This window comes from Prinia subflava, chromosome 2 (assembly GCF_021018805.1).
Source record: "Prinia subflava isolate CZ2003 ecotype Zambia chromosome 2, Cam_Psub_1.2, whole genome shotgun sequence".
Lineage (NCBI taxonomy): Eukaryota > Metazoa > Chordata > Aves > Passeriformes > Cisticolidae > Prinia > Prinia subflava.
In genome coordinates, this window is record NC_086248.1 from 97,621,922 (window position 1) to 97,636,584 (window position 14,663).

The 14,663-nt window shown below is 41.7% G+C and overlaps 1 protein-coding gene across 5 annotated transcripts in view; it reads right to left on the reverse strand.

Moving 5' to 3' along the window:
• Nucleotides 1-14,663, reverse strand: part of CDC42BPA (CDC42 binding protein kinase alpha) — a 180,341-nt gene that overhangs the window by 6,185 nt on the left and 159,493 nt on the right. For 3 of the 5 annotated variants that reach the window (XM_063391146.1, XM_063391145.1, XM_063391147.1), the window contains 3 exons: nucleotides 13,177-13,300; nucleotides 11,745-11,862; nucleotides 662-779 (listed from right to left, as the gene is read on the reverse strand). In XM_063391146.1, the coding sequence (XP_063247216.1) occupies nucleotides 662-779; nucleotides 11,745-11,862; nucleotides 13,177-13,300 (360 nt within the window). Of the gene's footprint in view, nucleotides 1-661; nucleotides 780-5,503; nucleotides 5,690-5,916; nucleotides 7,819-11,744; nucleotides 11,863-13,176; nucleotides 13,301-14,663 lie in introns of those variants that run through there. The other 2 variants (XM_063391149.1, XM_063391148.1) reach the window with 2 other exon arrangements.

A 14,663-nucleotide genomic window follows, 5' to 3' on the forward strand; every position in this document is an offset into this window, starting at 1 on the left:
CAGCTGTTTCTCTGGCTAGTTCTGCTTTCCTGCAGCGTGTCCCAAGATCCCAAGCTCATGGCTTGCAGGCTATGTGGGCTTTTCTCTTGTCTGCTGCAGTTCCTGTGAATTGTCCAGTCCCTCCCTTGGCATGTCAGTGTAAGAACACTTTACACTGTGTTCCCAGCAAAGGTGGCAGTTGTAGAAACAGCTGTGGAGGTTGCCTAATTCCAGTGGCCTCTTTCAATGCAATGCCACTCTTCCATTCCAGCAGCCAGTTCTCTACTGTTTTATCTTTGCACTAGTGGCAAGAGAGGCATCAAGCGCTACACACAGCTTAGCAACAAAATTAATAACCATGGAGCTTGTGAACAACTTGTCACTGATTTAAAACACTTGAGCTCCAGCAAAGCAGCCCCAGGGCTAAGAATGTAATTTGAATTCTAATATCAGTTTTTAAAAGTTGACAAATTACAGATGTGGGACTGTCAAAAGCGCTACCTGATTATTCACGTGCTCCTTTGAAAGCAAGACTAAAATACTCTGCCAGCCCTTGGCACCAACGCAGTCAGCCATCACTTTGTAAAATCCTTATCCAGCATGGACAGGAGCAAGTGCAGGCAGCTCTTCCCCTGGAACACCTGTGCCCAGCCCCCAAGGCGACACAGCTCTGTTTGCTTACGTGCTGCTAAGCCGCTGCTTGCGCTCATGGATCGCCCTGGCTCCGTGCGGGATTTCGTGATTGACGGGATGCTGACGGAGCCGCTGAACACCGTCCGGCTCTCCTGGGGCCGAAGGTTCTGAAATGCACACACACGACACGCTCACTTACCCACTGCTGGCCCAACCTTGCAATGCTGGCTTGTAAGGCCCCAAAACACGTGAAACCCCTGACCTTACCAGAGCCGAGTATCTGGGCAGCAAGTCAGCAAAAATTGCAAAATAATATTCTGCAGTTTAGTGCAGAGACTGGCAGCACACGCAACGCGGCAGTGAAGTGCTGAATTACATGGACATATGCAGGCAACTGAAAGAATACATGGAATAATTCCAGAATTTCCCTGAAAGGATGGTTTGCAAGCCTAATGAAGCTGCTGTAGATATATTCAAGTTACACTGCACAATGTCTTCTTTCTAAACACACACTTCCAAGGATCTCATTACAATTTCTCTTTGATGCCATCGTTTGTGCCATGATTGTATAAGTTGATAAAATATCCAGGTTAATCCCTAATGCTTGCAGAGTTATGAATAGATAGTGGATCAATCTGTATAGCAATTACTTATGAAATTCCAAAGGTGTTAACAGCATCCCTCCAAACCTACACTAGCTGAGCCAAAGAGAGAAGCAGTTTCCTGTTTCCAGCCTGCACAAAGAGGAGGATCAGAGCACATGCCACTGTTTTTCTACATATGTTGATTATTGCTCCTATTTTGAATCCTGAGAGTTCCAGTGTGATTTTCTAAATTAATCAGTTACTGGACTGAAGTGGTCCTTTATTGAGGAGATAAACCACAATTTCCCTACTTGGATATGGCAGTTCCTCATACGTAAGTTGTCTTTAAAAGGAGGTGAAAGAGTACTTTGAAGTGAGTTCTGAGAGATTTTATTTCTACTTCTGTTAACCTACAGCTGACTTCAGAGGAGAAGACTTCTCAGATAATTTAGACCCTCTCTCTGTGTGTGAGCTGGCCTCCTAGCCCAGAGGGACTTGCCCATGTGTGTCATTTCAGCTCTGGCTAAACATGAGACCTCCTGCTCATCAACAGGGTGTGATCTGCACTATTAAGTCAATACCATTAACTGGAATAGGTTCAGGGAACCTTTATAGATGCACAATGTGAAAGAACTGCAGGTAGCTCTAAGAATTACTTCCTTTACAGCCCTCCCTCTGCAATAACTGTTCGTTTCATCCTATTTATATTTAATTATTTCCCCAACCTCACACTGAGATGAAGTAGCCATATATAAAACAATAGTTGCAATTCCAGTGCTTCTTGAAATTAGGGTGTTATGAAAATTTCAGACCAGAACAAAGATTCCGCCCCCACAAGGATATTCTCAGAGAACCTTGGTAGTGCCCATGTCTCTATCTGTATTTTAAAATGGGTAATTAAATTGAGGCTTTGTAAGGAACAGATTTTATGCAGGTCAGACTTCATCAGATAGATTTTACCAACCTGCTGCCAAATCCAGTCTTACAATGATCCTTGGAATCATTGCTCTGACAGACCACTTTGATCTTACAGTAAACCCTTGGCTTTTCATTCTCCCAGGGTGCCAGAAATGGCTGATTTTTAATGTGCAGTAAATAAGAATTAAAATCTCTCATCTGTTCCCAGATCTTTCACAAACACCAGCAAAAGAGAAACAGAGACCTTACCAATGAAAAAGCCCTTTTTACTCCTGCCTTCTTCTACTGCTGCACCATGAGGATTTATACCTAAAGGCTTAAAACAGTCTCTTAAATTATTTGTAGGATTATATTGCTGTCTCATCTTTAGCTTCCCTACTTCTTTTTTTAAAACATGAATAACCCTCCTACTTTGTAATACAAAATACTGAGCTCCTGCTTTTTCCCCATGCAATAAACTGAGATGCAGAGTTTGAGCATCCTGGCTGTACCTAAACCATGGAGGCTCGCTCCCCTGACGATCCACAAAGGAACTGAGGGGCTGAGGGATGAGTTACTGCTGTGCTTTGAGAGAGAAAGGAAAGCCAAGTAAGCACCACGTGTGCACTGGGGTTGCAAGGCTGGTATAAACCTACGGTGGCTCATTTTGCAAAGAACGCAATTATGTTTAATGATAAGGTGATTAACCTCCTTCACAGTGACTGAGCAGACAACGTACAGGCATCAGGGGAAGGAGGGAATGGGTGGGTGCACAAAAAGAGACTCGTTTGTTTCAACAGTGCGTTCTAAAGATGATTATTTTTCATGACCTCAGTTCGCAACGTCCATGTAATTCTTTGTAGAAAGTCTCTCCACAAAGCAAATCTTTCATCGTTCTTTGTTCTAAAAATAAAATAAGCACATGCCAGGGATGCTGGCATTTTGGACCAAACCTCCTGGACGTGGTGTGCACATGATGCAGGAAGGGGATTCAAAGGAAAATAAATTGCGGTTATTAGCGGTAGTTACAAAGCAGCACAATGCAGCAGGTTAAAAACACAGAAAACAAAAGGAAATCTGAGCTTGCTTTACTTAGAGAGACAAAAACCCCTCATTTCGAGCAACAATTCAAATCCTAGCAGGAAAATTCATCCCTACTGCTGGATCAAATGGAGAAAGATGAAAGAAGTGGGGGCAAAAGCAGCAGCGGAGAAGCTGCTGCTGAGCAAAGTGAATCACTGTGAAATAGGGCGAGAGGCCCAGATTAGTTCAGTGCATCCCATTCCAGCTGGAGAGTGGAGCTGTGGGTTATGTAGGTGCAATCACTGCCGGAGTTACAGCAGTGTCACTCTGCTCCTGTTCCAGCTGCTCCCTGGACACCTTCTCCAGCACTGGGATTAGGGACAGGGTCTGACCGACAGGGACAGCACTCACAGGAACTGCTCTGCCTCTGTTCCTCTGTCCATTGTGCTGCTTGTTCTTGTTCTGGGGTTTGTTTTTGTTTTAAAGTAGTGCTCTGTTCATCACACTATAAAACTGAACTTTCAACTCTTCCATGAAATAATACTATAGACTCTAAAACCCTACTTTAACAGGTCATTTTCCAGCTCCCCTACGGATTCCATGCTGTCCCGATTCCAGTATCTGATCCTACCTGGGACCGTGACATCCTTCTTATACTAAAATCTCCAAACACAAAGGGAGGATGGACAGACATGAAACCAAACTCACAGCCTGGCTTTCCATACAGCTTCCAGCACCTCTACCCTCAAGCCACAAAGCAGACAAACACGTTTCCTCACACAGCACTAAACCTCTAGTGCTCTAAGGAGCTAACAGGGCAGGATCTCAACACTCCAGGTTGCCCACTTCACATTTTTTCCCCTCAATTGATGCCAGGAGACTGCAACATTAGGATGAAGTATGCTCCTAAAGAAAAAATCAAGAGTTATTGTCTGAAGCACCAGGGGTCATTCCTTACTGATCCCAGGGAGATTACTCACATGAGAAAGGGAAGGTAGAGGGTCACAGTCCGGTGATACATCACTGCATACTAAACACACACAATTTTATAGTACAGTTGCATTAAAATAACTGTTAAAACAGAACTGAAATACACCTTCAGTGACCCTATAATGACCCTCTAGGAGAGAAACAGCTTTCAATTCAACTTAACAGTTTGGGGTTTTTTTGCATTTCAACAGAGCATTCCTCTTGTGTATGAATGGCTATGACAACTGCACCTCACAGCAGTGATACATGACCGTGCATGTAACCAAAGCTCAGCTGTGCAAACTGGTTTTGGAGCCATATGGAGAAGGTCTATTTTTCTCCTGCATTTTTAAATTCTGTCTAGTGCAGGTATGTTTCCAAAACCTTCCCAGTGACAGGGCTCCAGCACAGCAGCCCAGAGGCACTCGAAGCAGCCTGGCAGTGAAGGTTTGCCAGAAACCAAGAGCAATGTTCCCATGACAGCAATGGGCATGGCCTGGACCCACACAAATCCTGAGCAAACAAGAGCATCACACACATCTACCTAAAGGTTATTCCTGGTTTATCTGTCCCAGGCAGAGCTGCAGGCCCCAGCATGGCACACAGCTCTCTGATGCACTGTAGCTACCTGTGTGCCTGCTTCACTTCGGTTTGTATTTCTACAGGACACAGCAACCCCCAGGTAGGAAGCCCTGGATGCACAAGGCCAGAAAAAAAGGGGAGACCACTTCCATCCCTCCAATTTACATTGCAACTGGAAGGATGCCTACAGACAGCATCCTACCTCAGCCTCTGCCTAAAACTACCAGGGTTATATAGGATCTACATCAGCAAACTGCCATCATCTTTGATTTTTATCCTGTTTCTACATGGTCTAACTTCACTTATTTACTTTAACCTAGAAACGGCCTGAGGCACTACCTATGTGTCTCTCCATCTGTGTACAGTACTGTGCACAAATCCTCACATTCCACATGAATTCATCATAAACAAACAGCCTGAAAGCTTGGTCCAACACAGACAGATCCAGAACCTCTTCCTAATTCAACCTGGTACGCAGCACTCTGACTGCTGGAGGATAAACACTGTGGAACAGAGAACTTGCCATTCAAAATTCCCACAGCCTTCCTGATTAAAAATATTATCAATTAAATATTATTATTATGATTAAAAATATTATTCTCATAGCAAAAGGTTCAGCCCAAACTTTTCTTTTTTTTTTTTTAAGGCCATGAAGTGTCTGTCTCTTGGCGTGTCAGAGCTGTGGGAAGACCGCAGCTGACAGCGGAAAGTAAATTGTCTGGGACAAAAGGAAGTGAAGGAACAGCTTACAAGGGGTTTTCTCCCACGTTAATAGCCAGGCAAAAGGAAAACCACACAGTGTTAGTAGAGTGAACACCTGACTCAGCCGTTCATACCCTCAGAGTGACAAAGTCTGGAGTACCGAGGACAGAGCGTGGAGGCGGGGAAAATGCAGGGTTTATGGAATCGTAAGAGAGGAATTTTTCAGCTGAATTAACAGTCATGTGGTAGATGTGCTCAAAGTTGCTCGGAGAGGAGATCAGACGGGAGTGATGATGAGGGAATTGATAAGGGGAACGCTGCTATCAAAGACAACAGAGAGAGAAAGCAATGAAGGATGGTTGTACAGGTCACACTGGCACCAGCAGTTCCACAAGAGCAGTGAAACACAGCAGGGAGAGCAGACAGCAAACCCTGCTGGCTGTCAGCACACAGGGTCTGACACTGCCACCCCCAGTCCTCTGAGCACCTTCCTGACACACAGTCTGATGGGCCTGCTGCCCTTGCTGTTGCTAAAACATTAGAAACAAATAAAACTTTTAAGTCATTGGGAATCGATTCTAATATTTATTATTTTTTGATATTTCAAAGAGCACCACAGTTGTAAAAGGTGCTTTACAGACAGTTGAGAAGCATCAGATCCCTGCCTTGAGGAGCTTACAATCTAAAATAGACATAACACAAACAAAGGAAGGTGAACACAGGTGAGGTGGTGTGGGGAGAGGAAAAGATGAGCATACACAGCAGTCAGAGATCGTTAAGAGATTTCCTTCTGTTATTCATGCATATTAGCGATTCCATTAAAATTATCACCCGTACAACAAACACAGAGTATTTCCAACAGGAGGGAACAGTGTTTTGACAGGGTGGGGACACAAGCTGTGTGGGAAGGGGAAGGGGTTAGTGTCAGAGCACTGGGACAAGTCTCTCTCTGCAGACAGGTGACCAAGGCCCGTGTCCTGCTCCACACTGGCTGAATCCTGACCGTGCCCAGGGGACCTGGCACTGCCAGCCCTGCGCCGCACAGGGTTAGGCCCTTCCTCAGCACATGGAGTGTGAGAGCACTGGGAAATTCAAATGCTTTTAATATGAGCTGAGCAGCATGCTCCCAAAGTGTGATGTAAAGAAGGAGAGGGGAGAAATAACCCTGCAAATTAAACAGGAATGGTTTCTAATTCATCCCTATGGAATGTGCTGACTCAAGTGCTCGGAAAATTTCAAGTCATCTAAATCCAGATTTAATGGAAGAGATTTTCAAGGCTCAGTTTCCCTCCCTGTGCCATCAGTACATGCTCAGTCAACCTGCAGTGGGCTGGTTTCCTATGGACACCAGCAAATCAGAACACCTTTCCTCCTTTCTAACTTTTAAGTTGCTCTTCCCCTCCTCCAGCTGATTTCATCTCCTTAAAACAGGTATTTCTGAGTAAAATTAGAAGTGTTAGGACTTAAAATATAAAATATGGTAAAAATATATCTTACCCCTCCACTAAACCTAAGGCACTACTTTTTGTATGTGGAACGTATTAAAGTCTGGAAGAACATTAAGTCACATCCCAATACATTATATCAAACATTATTGTTACTGTTCTCTTCATTTCAGCTGGTAAAATCCAACTTTTTTTTTTTAAAACACACGGTTATTATGAGGCTTTGCCTGTTAACCAAAACATCAATTACCACATTATGGCATATAAGACATAATATACATTAAATTGTTCTTAATAAAAGAGGAATTTAGCAGCATCTAAATATCAGTACAAGAAGCCACCATTCCAATATGGTCCAGGACAGCAGACTTTGTTAAGTTCTCTGCTCACAACAGAGAACTGGCAGCAAAGCCAGCTACATTCTTAAAAGCCAATAAGGGAGATATGGCAGTGTCTAAAACTACAAGCTAAAAAGCAGAGGGTAGGCCAGCTGCAGATCATGAAAATATTTAGCCAGCATTCATGAATGTGAGAAAGCCACGATATGGCAACATTTTAAAAATGATACTCCATGGAACTTTCTCCATAGACTCCACCATTAGATGCATGCATGGGCTTCCCATTTTCTTTAAAGAATACCAAATATAGATATGTATTCATTTACTCTAAAAGTTTCTCAATTGAAACAAGCAAAGCTTCACACATCATCTAGAATGGAAGTAGAATGGCTCATGTATAATGAGGTCAAACTGAAGCATAATGTTCAAATATAATGGCAGTCAAGACCAGCTTTTGTATATAAAAATACTTAGGCATGCAGAATATGAAAGCAAAATCAATCCTGTACATCTGATGTACACAGAGAGGTGGTCTGTGCTGCAGTAAGTGCAGTTCCAGATTTCAGTTCTTCACTACAAAGGAGCATCCACGATAAAGTGGCTTCAAGGGACAAGAGGGCAGAAGGGAGGCCAGACTGTACGGCCAGGTTAATTGGTGACAGGCTGCTAGGGAAGAAAAACATGTAAACAAATAAGTTTGGGGATACACTATCAGGAACAATTCTAAATTGTACAAAACAAGACAAAGACCCAGATCCACAGCAATAAAACACAAATTATGCTGATTACTGCTCTGCTAATAGGAAACAACAAACTTGTGCGCCAAAGCCAGACCGTGAGTGCTCACCATGACAAAAAGAAGGATGCAAATTTCCAGTCACCTGAAACCCCCTGTATCTGATCTCTCTCTGAGCCCTGGTCATGGTTCTGCCCAAACTCCAGGGCTGAAGTCAAGGGTGTCTGCTCATGGAGAGAACAGGGTGGGACTAGGCCAATGGACTGCAACTTCCCACAGACACATCAGTGTCCAGTGCATACCAAGAAAACTGGAAAACACTGGAAAACAACACACAGAGAAAGCATCTTTCCCCCTCGTGTGGCTGCACCAGCAAGGGCAAACAAACAGGCAGATATGTTAAAAACAAACAGGCACCTGATTCAACACATCAAATATGCAAGAGTTTAAAACACTCCCTTTATTCTGGTTACAACCCAAACTCTGGTCACAAAAGCTGGTCTTTTAAAAGGCAGCATTAAAACAGTGGTGGGCAGAGAACAAGCAGGCTCTGCAGCCACCAGGCCAGGCTTAGGGCAGCACAAGTGCAGGTCCTCTCCTGCCCACCGACACAGCCCAGCCCACCTATCAAGGGCCCTCACTACTAATTCTAACCCTGCTTCTCTCAGTTCTTGGCATTTCCCCTAAAAAAAGGCAGTGGGGCTGAAGAGATTAGTTTTCTTCTGATTCACATTGCGTCTATGAAGTGAATATGTGCGTATTAATAAATAAATATAAATACATACATATGCATTAAATTGTCATTTGCTTCATAAAGTTCACTCATGTGTGCTAGATAAAAACTAGGCTAAGCTGGCCATTTAGCTTGTGACAATCCCATTCAACACAGAGAATTAAATACCTATTCTCTATTAAAACCTATTTATACCTAAGGACCCTTTTGCCCATACAACACCATATTGACTTCAGTGAAAGCTCACACTGGGTGAAAAATTTCTATTGGTAAACCCAAACAAATTTGAAGGTGCTCAAATAAACCAGAAAAAACTGCAAATGAAAAGTCCCACTCCACTCTTCTGTGCACTTTCTGCATTCCAGTACACCATGAAAAAAGAAGCTGTACTACCTAAAACAGCTGGAGGAAGAGAATTTGACAAGACTATTTAGCCTTGCACTGCTTGTGATCCCCGGACTCAGTCCCAAAAATGTATTTTACCATTCACTTCCACAAACAAGGACAGGCATTCCCAAAGTAAAGTGCTGCAATCTTTCTCAAAGTTTGTTAAAAATAAAAACTTTCTCTTCTGAACCACACAAGTCTATTAAAAAATACAAAGACCTTCCAGCTGCAAAATCAGGACACACGCTTAGCAGCACAGAAATTCCCCAGCTTTTCACCTTTTGGGAATATGGTATGAAACTGGTGAAATAATTCTATGTCCTGGGAAAGGAACCACCATACAGACAAACTGTACACAGGGTGGGAGGATTATTCTTTACCTTGTGTACCGATTCTCCAGGAAACATCCTCTGTTTCCATGCCCTCTTCTGATTCTAAATTTCTTTCCAATAAAATGTTAGACTGTATATATAACCTCAAATGCTCACACAACTCCTTTTCTTCTATTTTTGTGCCTGAGAAACAAAGTTCTTAGTCTGGAATGGATTACATGAAAACTCAGTCCAGGCAAATAACCTTACAGGAAGCTGTTGGAAAAGAAAAAGCTGCCTGGACTTAAGTAGCTCTTGACAGAACATTTATTTCCTAATTTCAAGTAACATTTTCAAATTCACACACTTTCAAGTCACACATCAAGTGCCTGATGCAATTCTGTACCAATTAAGCTAGGAATACAAATACAACACGACATTCCAAGGAACCAATGGAAAAACATACAACAAATTTGCTTTGTCTTGCAGTGACATCTCCCAGCATTAAGATTGATACTTACTTGCAAAAAGGAGGTTTTAGTAATAACTTTTAAAAAGAAGTTGCAGCAGTGGAACAAGTGCAGGAATCAACTGTATATTGTACACATTTTCTAATTCTTCTCATCACTTTTAAGTGTGGAAAGTGACTCATGATTTTTTTTCAAAGCATCATATTGATTGGTAATAGCACAGTACCAGTCCTAACTTGAAACAGGACCTGTGAGCTAATACAAGGCAAGTGCAATTAGAATGGATTCAAAGCTGAAAGCCATTGAGAGATGACACTGTTGAAAATATGATGCAAAAAATCCCCTTCTATAGATAGAATCATTCCTTGTTTTACACTTGTCAGATGTGGGGCTTCATTAAGAGTCCTTGCAGTTTTTGATTCCCATGAACTTTCAAATTGATCGTGTGACACAGGATGACTTTTGCTCTGCCTACAGAGGTAGCAGATTATTTTCTCTGCTTGAAAAGAGCCACAGATATTTTGAAGAACTTACCAGAAATGGAGAAATGAAGAAAGGCTCTGATCTACATCCTGCCCTGAAGAAAATGATCACTCTCTGTCTAACATTAGACACATGCAATCTTGTATCCAGGTAAGAGAAACACACCTGCCAACATCTCTTGGATTTGTCATGTGTCTTCTAGAACCAGTTCCTTCAGTATGTGTTCATTAATAGAAGTGATTATCATTTATAAAAATACACACATACAGTACTGTTTTTTTCTCATTTCACTGAATATATTTGTTATTGAGAGGCCTCTCAGAATGTGTCTAATACAAGCTTTAAAATAAATCAAAATGCAGACTTTAATCAACTGTAACATAAAAGCACCATTTGCTTCAAAAATGAGGTAAAATAAATATCCAAAGACCAGACATTAGGCTCCTCAACTCCTAAACTAGTGCAACTGCATGCTGCTCTTTATTTTCCAGTCTTATCTTTGTTTCCTTTACACTTTTCAGCATCAGAAAATCCCAATTTCAGCATCCACTTCCTGCTTTCTGCACAAACTCCAAGTAGTAATGATGATCATTTTAGACAGCAGTTCTCTGCTAATGCCTGAGCCCTATGCTGGAACAAATTTCATCTGTTTTTATCATAACATCTCATCTTTCTTACAGCGCAGGTTAGCATCTTCTGAATCACATCTGTGTCACTGTGGATGTGCTTAGAAAACAATACAGAACACATAAGCACACAAAAGATGCTCAAGGTAGCTTGAAGCAAGCAGTATGGTACTTCCTTGTGAGCAAAGTATTAATTAGTCTTTAGCTCATCACAGATTTCAGTAACTTCCAAGTGATTATTTCCTATATGAGGTTTTATAGAAATGAACACGTGCCATTACATGTTTTCTTTTTCATTTTTCAACTTAAAAGATTAATTTTTATGCAAGAAGTTTGGTTTCACTGAGACTACTTTATTTGGAGAGAACAGGAAAGATAGCACGTTTGGTATGGAAAGAAATCTGAGCAGTACACATTGTTGAACTGCTACAGGAAAACAGGCTGTAAAGAAATAGGCTAAGTTGGTGCTAAAGATGGGAGGAGAAAAAAGGAATTGAACTACAGTTCACAGAGAATGGAATTTCTCTCTCCATACCCATGAAGAGCACAGGCTCATATCATGTAAAATTTGCTGCTTCATATGGGTCATAAAAATTATCATCAACACTGCAAGGCCAACCTGTCTTAAAGCTCCAGAGGCATTAGACACTCCTCCTCCACTCCATGCCTGTCATGCTCCTTGCTTACATTTTAGTACATACAGCAGAGCATTTTGAGCTCCATTCCCCTCGTTACACTGTTCCTGATGGAAATACTGATTATACATTGAAATTGCACTTGCTTTTCTCTCACTTATTTGCAGCCTCTGCAGCAGTCAGTCACTCTCACATGTCCTTTTGTACTTACCATTGGGAGGTCTTTGAGAATCTGTATGCCATCTCCTGGACCCATATGTGCTATGTGGTTAAAATTAGTTGGGTTAGAAATTAACTTATTTCTCATTTCTGGATCACGTAGCATCTCCCTGGAAGAGAAGATACTTTGTTTAGGTATTTCCTTCGAGGTGAGGATTGGCATTTATTTATAAAACATGTACAGCTTTGATTATCAGCTATTTTCAAATGATAATTACCCAGTCTTTTCCAACCTAAACAATTCCATGAGTCTATGACTCTATTTAACCATGTTAACAGTGATAAACCCCTGCTGTCAGAACTGGTGTGGAGAAGGTTCCAGCTTGAAGAGGGGGTAAGGGGCCAGGATAAAAGAATGCTGTTTGCAGCCTAAAACCCCTACCCAGTAGTTACTAACATTCACAGAATGAGCTGATAAAAAGCTCTGTAAGATGAGTAAAAGCCAAACTTACTTGTGATATATTACAAAATGAAGATGAAAATGAAGTATAAAATATGAAAATAGAATTAAAGTAATACTGCAGTACCTTTCTCAGTCTGTGGCCAGAATTAAAAGCTCTTCAAAATGGCAAGGATGCATTTCAGAACTCAGAATAAATAAAATTTTAAAGAGACCAAATGTCAATCAACTCAGAAAAGGCAAGAACAAGAAATGGAATTTTATCTCCACTGCATACAGTTGTTGCTTTCCTTAGAGCCAAAAAGTAAAACAAACTGGGAGCCAACCAATTGTGCAAGATGTTGGAAAGTACTCAGTTCTTGGAGTGTGGCTTTGCATAGTAGCAGGTCACTTCTAGTGAGTGACAGCAAATGGTCAATAACATCCTCTGCGAACACTGCGAGCAGTGCAGACCTGGTTTTGTTGCCATTTAGGAAAGTATTTGTAACCTGCTAAACACTCTCATTAGAAATACACTCTAAAGTTCTATGTCCCCTGAAGAGGTGAGTTTTGTGAGCTTTATAGAAACTTTATGTAGTTAAATCTATAAATCAAAGAAACAGATGTCCTGGACTGCTGAGAGGACAATCTCCTTCAAAAAGAAAAGCAGAACCCGAGTCTGAGAACAATTAATCCATATGCATAGTTAGCAAAGTAATCTCCTTTTGCAAAGTGTTTATTGGAGAACTTTATATACACAGTGTATGTGCAGACCTATGCACCTCATACAGTATGTGGAGGCATGCATTCCAAATTACAGCCATTTCACATAATTAATCTGAACTAATTGTGCATCCAGTGCATATCTCTATCCAAACCGGTATTAACACAAGTTCAGCATTGAGGATTAACAGGGTGGAGAAGAGACAGGAACACCGGAATGGGCATTCCAGGAAGCCACACGTGAAGCACGGCCCTGGCATCGGTCAGTGTCCATCAGGGCCTACAGGCATGGACAGAAGACAAGTACAGCTGGAATACCGACCTCCTCTGCTGCATCCTCTCCTCCTCGGGCACGCGGAACGAGTAGCGCCGCTTGTTGTTGATGTTCCGAACCATCTGCTTCCGGCTGTTGTCTGATGTCTCAGGCACCACCAGCTCATCCCCCTCTGAAATCAGCACAGAGATGAGGATGCAGTGGGGCAGTTCTTAGGTGTTCATGGAATTTGAGTTTCAACACTCTTTCCACCTCTGCTCTGCCAGTGTTGGACACCACCCCCTTCCCATCAAACCTGGACAAACATTCTTTGGTTTATGGGTTTCCTTGGCCACTGTCTACCACTCTGCTACATAGCAACAGACTTCACCCTCCTTCACACACGAGCTGCCACACCTGTGTTCTCACAACACCACTGATACATTCTTTGAAATAAACATTTCGGTGGCCAGGAAGGGAATCTGAGCCTTGCCTCAAAATTCCCCTGGCAATTCTCACTGAAAATCACTAGAACAGTCTTGTCTGCTGACTGTCTGTAAACTGAATGCAAGATTCATTCATTCCCTGCTCCAAAGAGAGTACTGCTTTCAAAATGTTTCAACACTGATGTATTTTGACACAACTGTGGGAAAAGGGAAGATTTGTTTTTCACGTGTGTACATCTGGTCAAGGGATCTTTATGAAAGACATGAGAAGGAAAACAGTGATAATCACACAACAGCTGAGTGTCTTTGAATGAACACTGCAACTGCTCTGTCCTGTTTTCTGTATATGGAGACTAAAGTGACACTCTTAATAAGCTACTGCTCACTGACAAAACACTTCTAGTATGGAACTCAAATCTCTTCTTTCCTTAAGATCAACTCTAATGTTCAGTCTTTATTAGACTTGAAAATTCTCTATACATACTTCCAGCATATTTCTCCTCTCTACCACTGCCATTCCTTTCGTACTAATTTGCTGGCAATTTAAATAAGCACTGAAACAGTGCCAGCAGCAGTGCATTTTTCTAGAGTGTTTATTTCCACTGCTTTCAGAAAGTTGTTAACAAAAATTTAGAGCTTTTGGTTGTTGAAACAGAGCATGTCCCCTCTCCACCTATGAGGTTAAACAAAAGTTTAAGGAAATTCCTCAGGAGCATGCTTTTGAAATGAGCTCTAAAAAGTAAAAAAAGTCAGAAAGACTTGTAACAAAAATAGATTTTTGAAGCTAAAATTGTGGCACACAGTCATAGCTGTCCCTAATAATAAGTTATGAATACATGATCTTGCTTTAAAATGCTTGGGAAACATTTGTTTAGGTTAAATATAGTATTAATTTTAATCTAGTGCTGCCAGAATGACTATTTAAGTCTTTAATTGTGCAGGCTTTTTTAGGCAGAGTTCTGGCAGGTGATCCCTGGAAGGATCAGGAGGGAGCATCCAGTAGTTATAGTTTCTAGTTCCAATCTTCATTCAAGTCTTCACTGAATATTCAAAAGGAAAGAAAAACAGTTCAGAGAAGAGACACCATTGCAGTCTCCGTGGAATCCATAA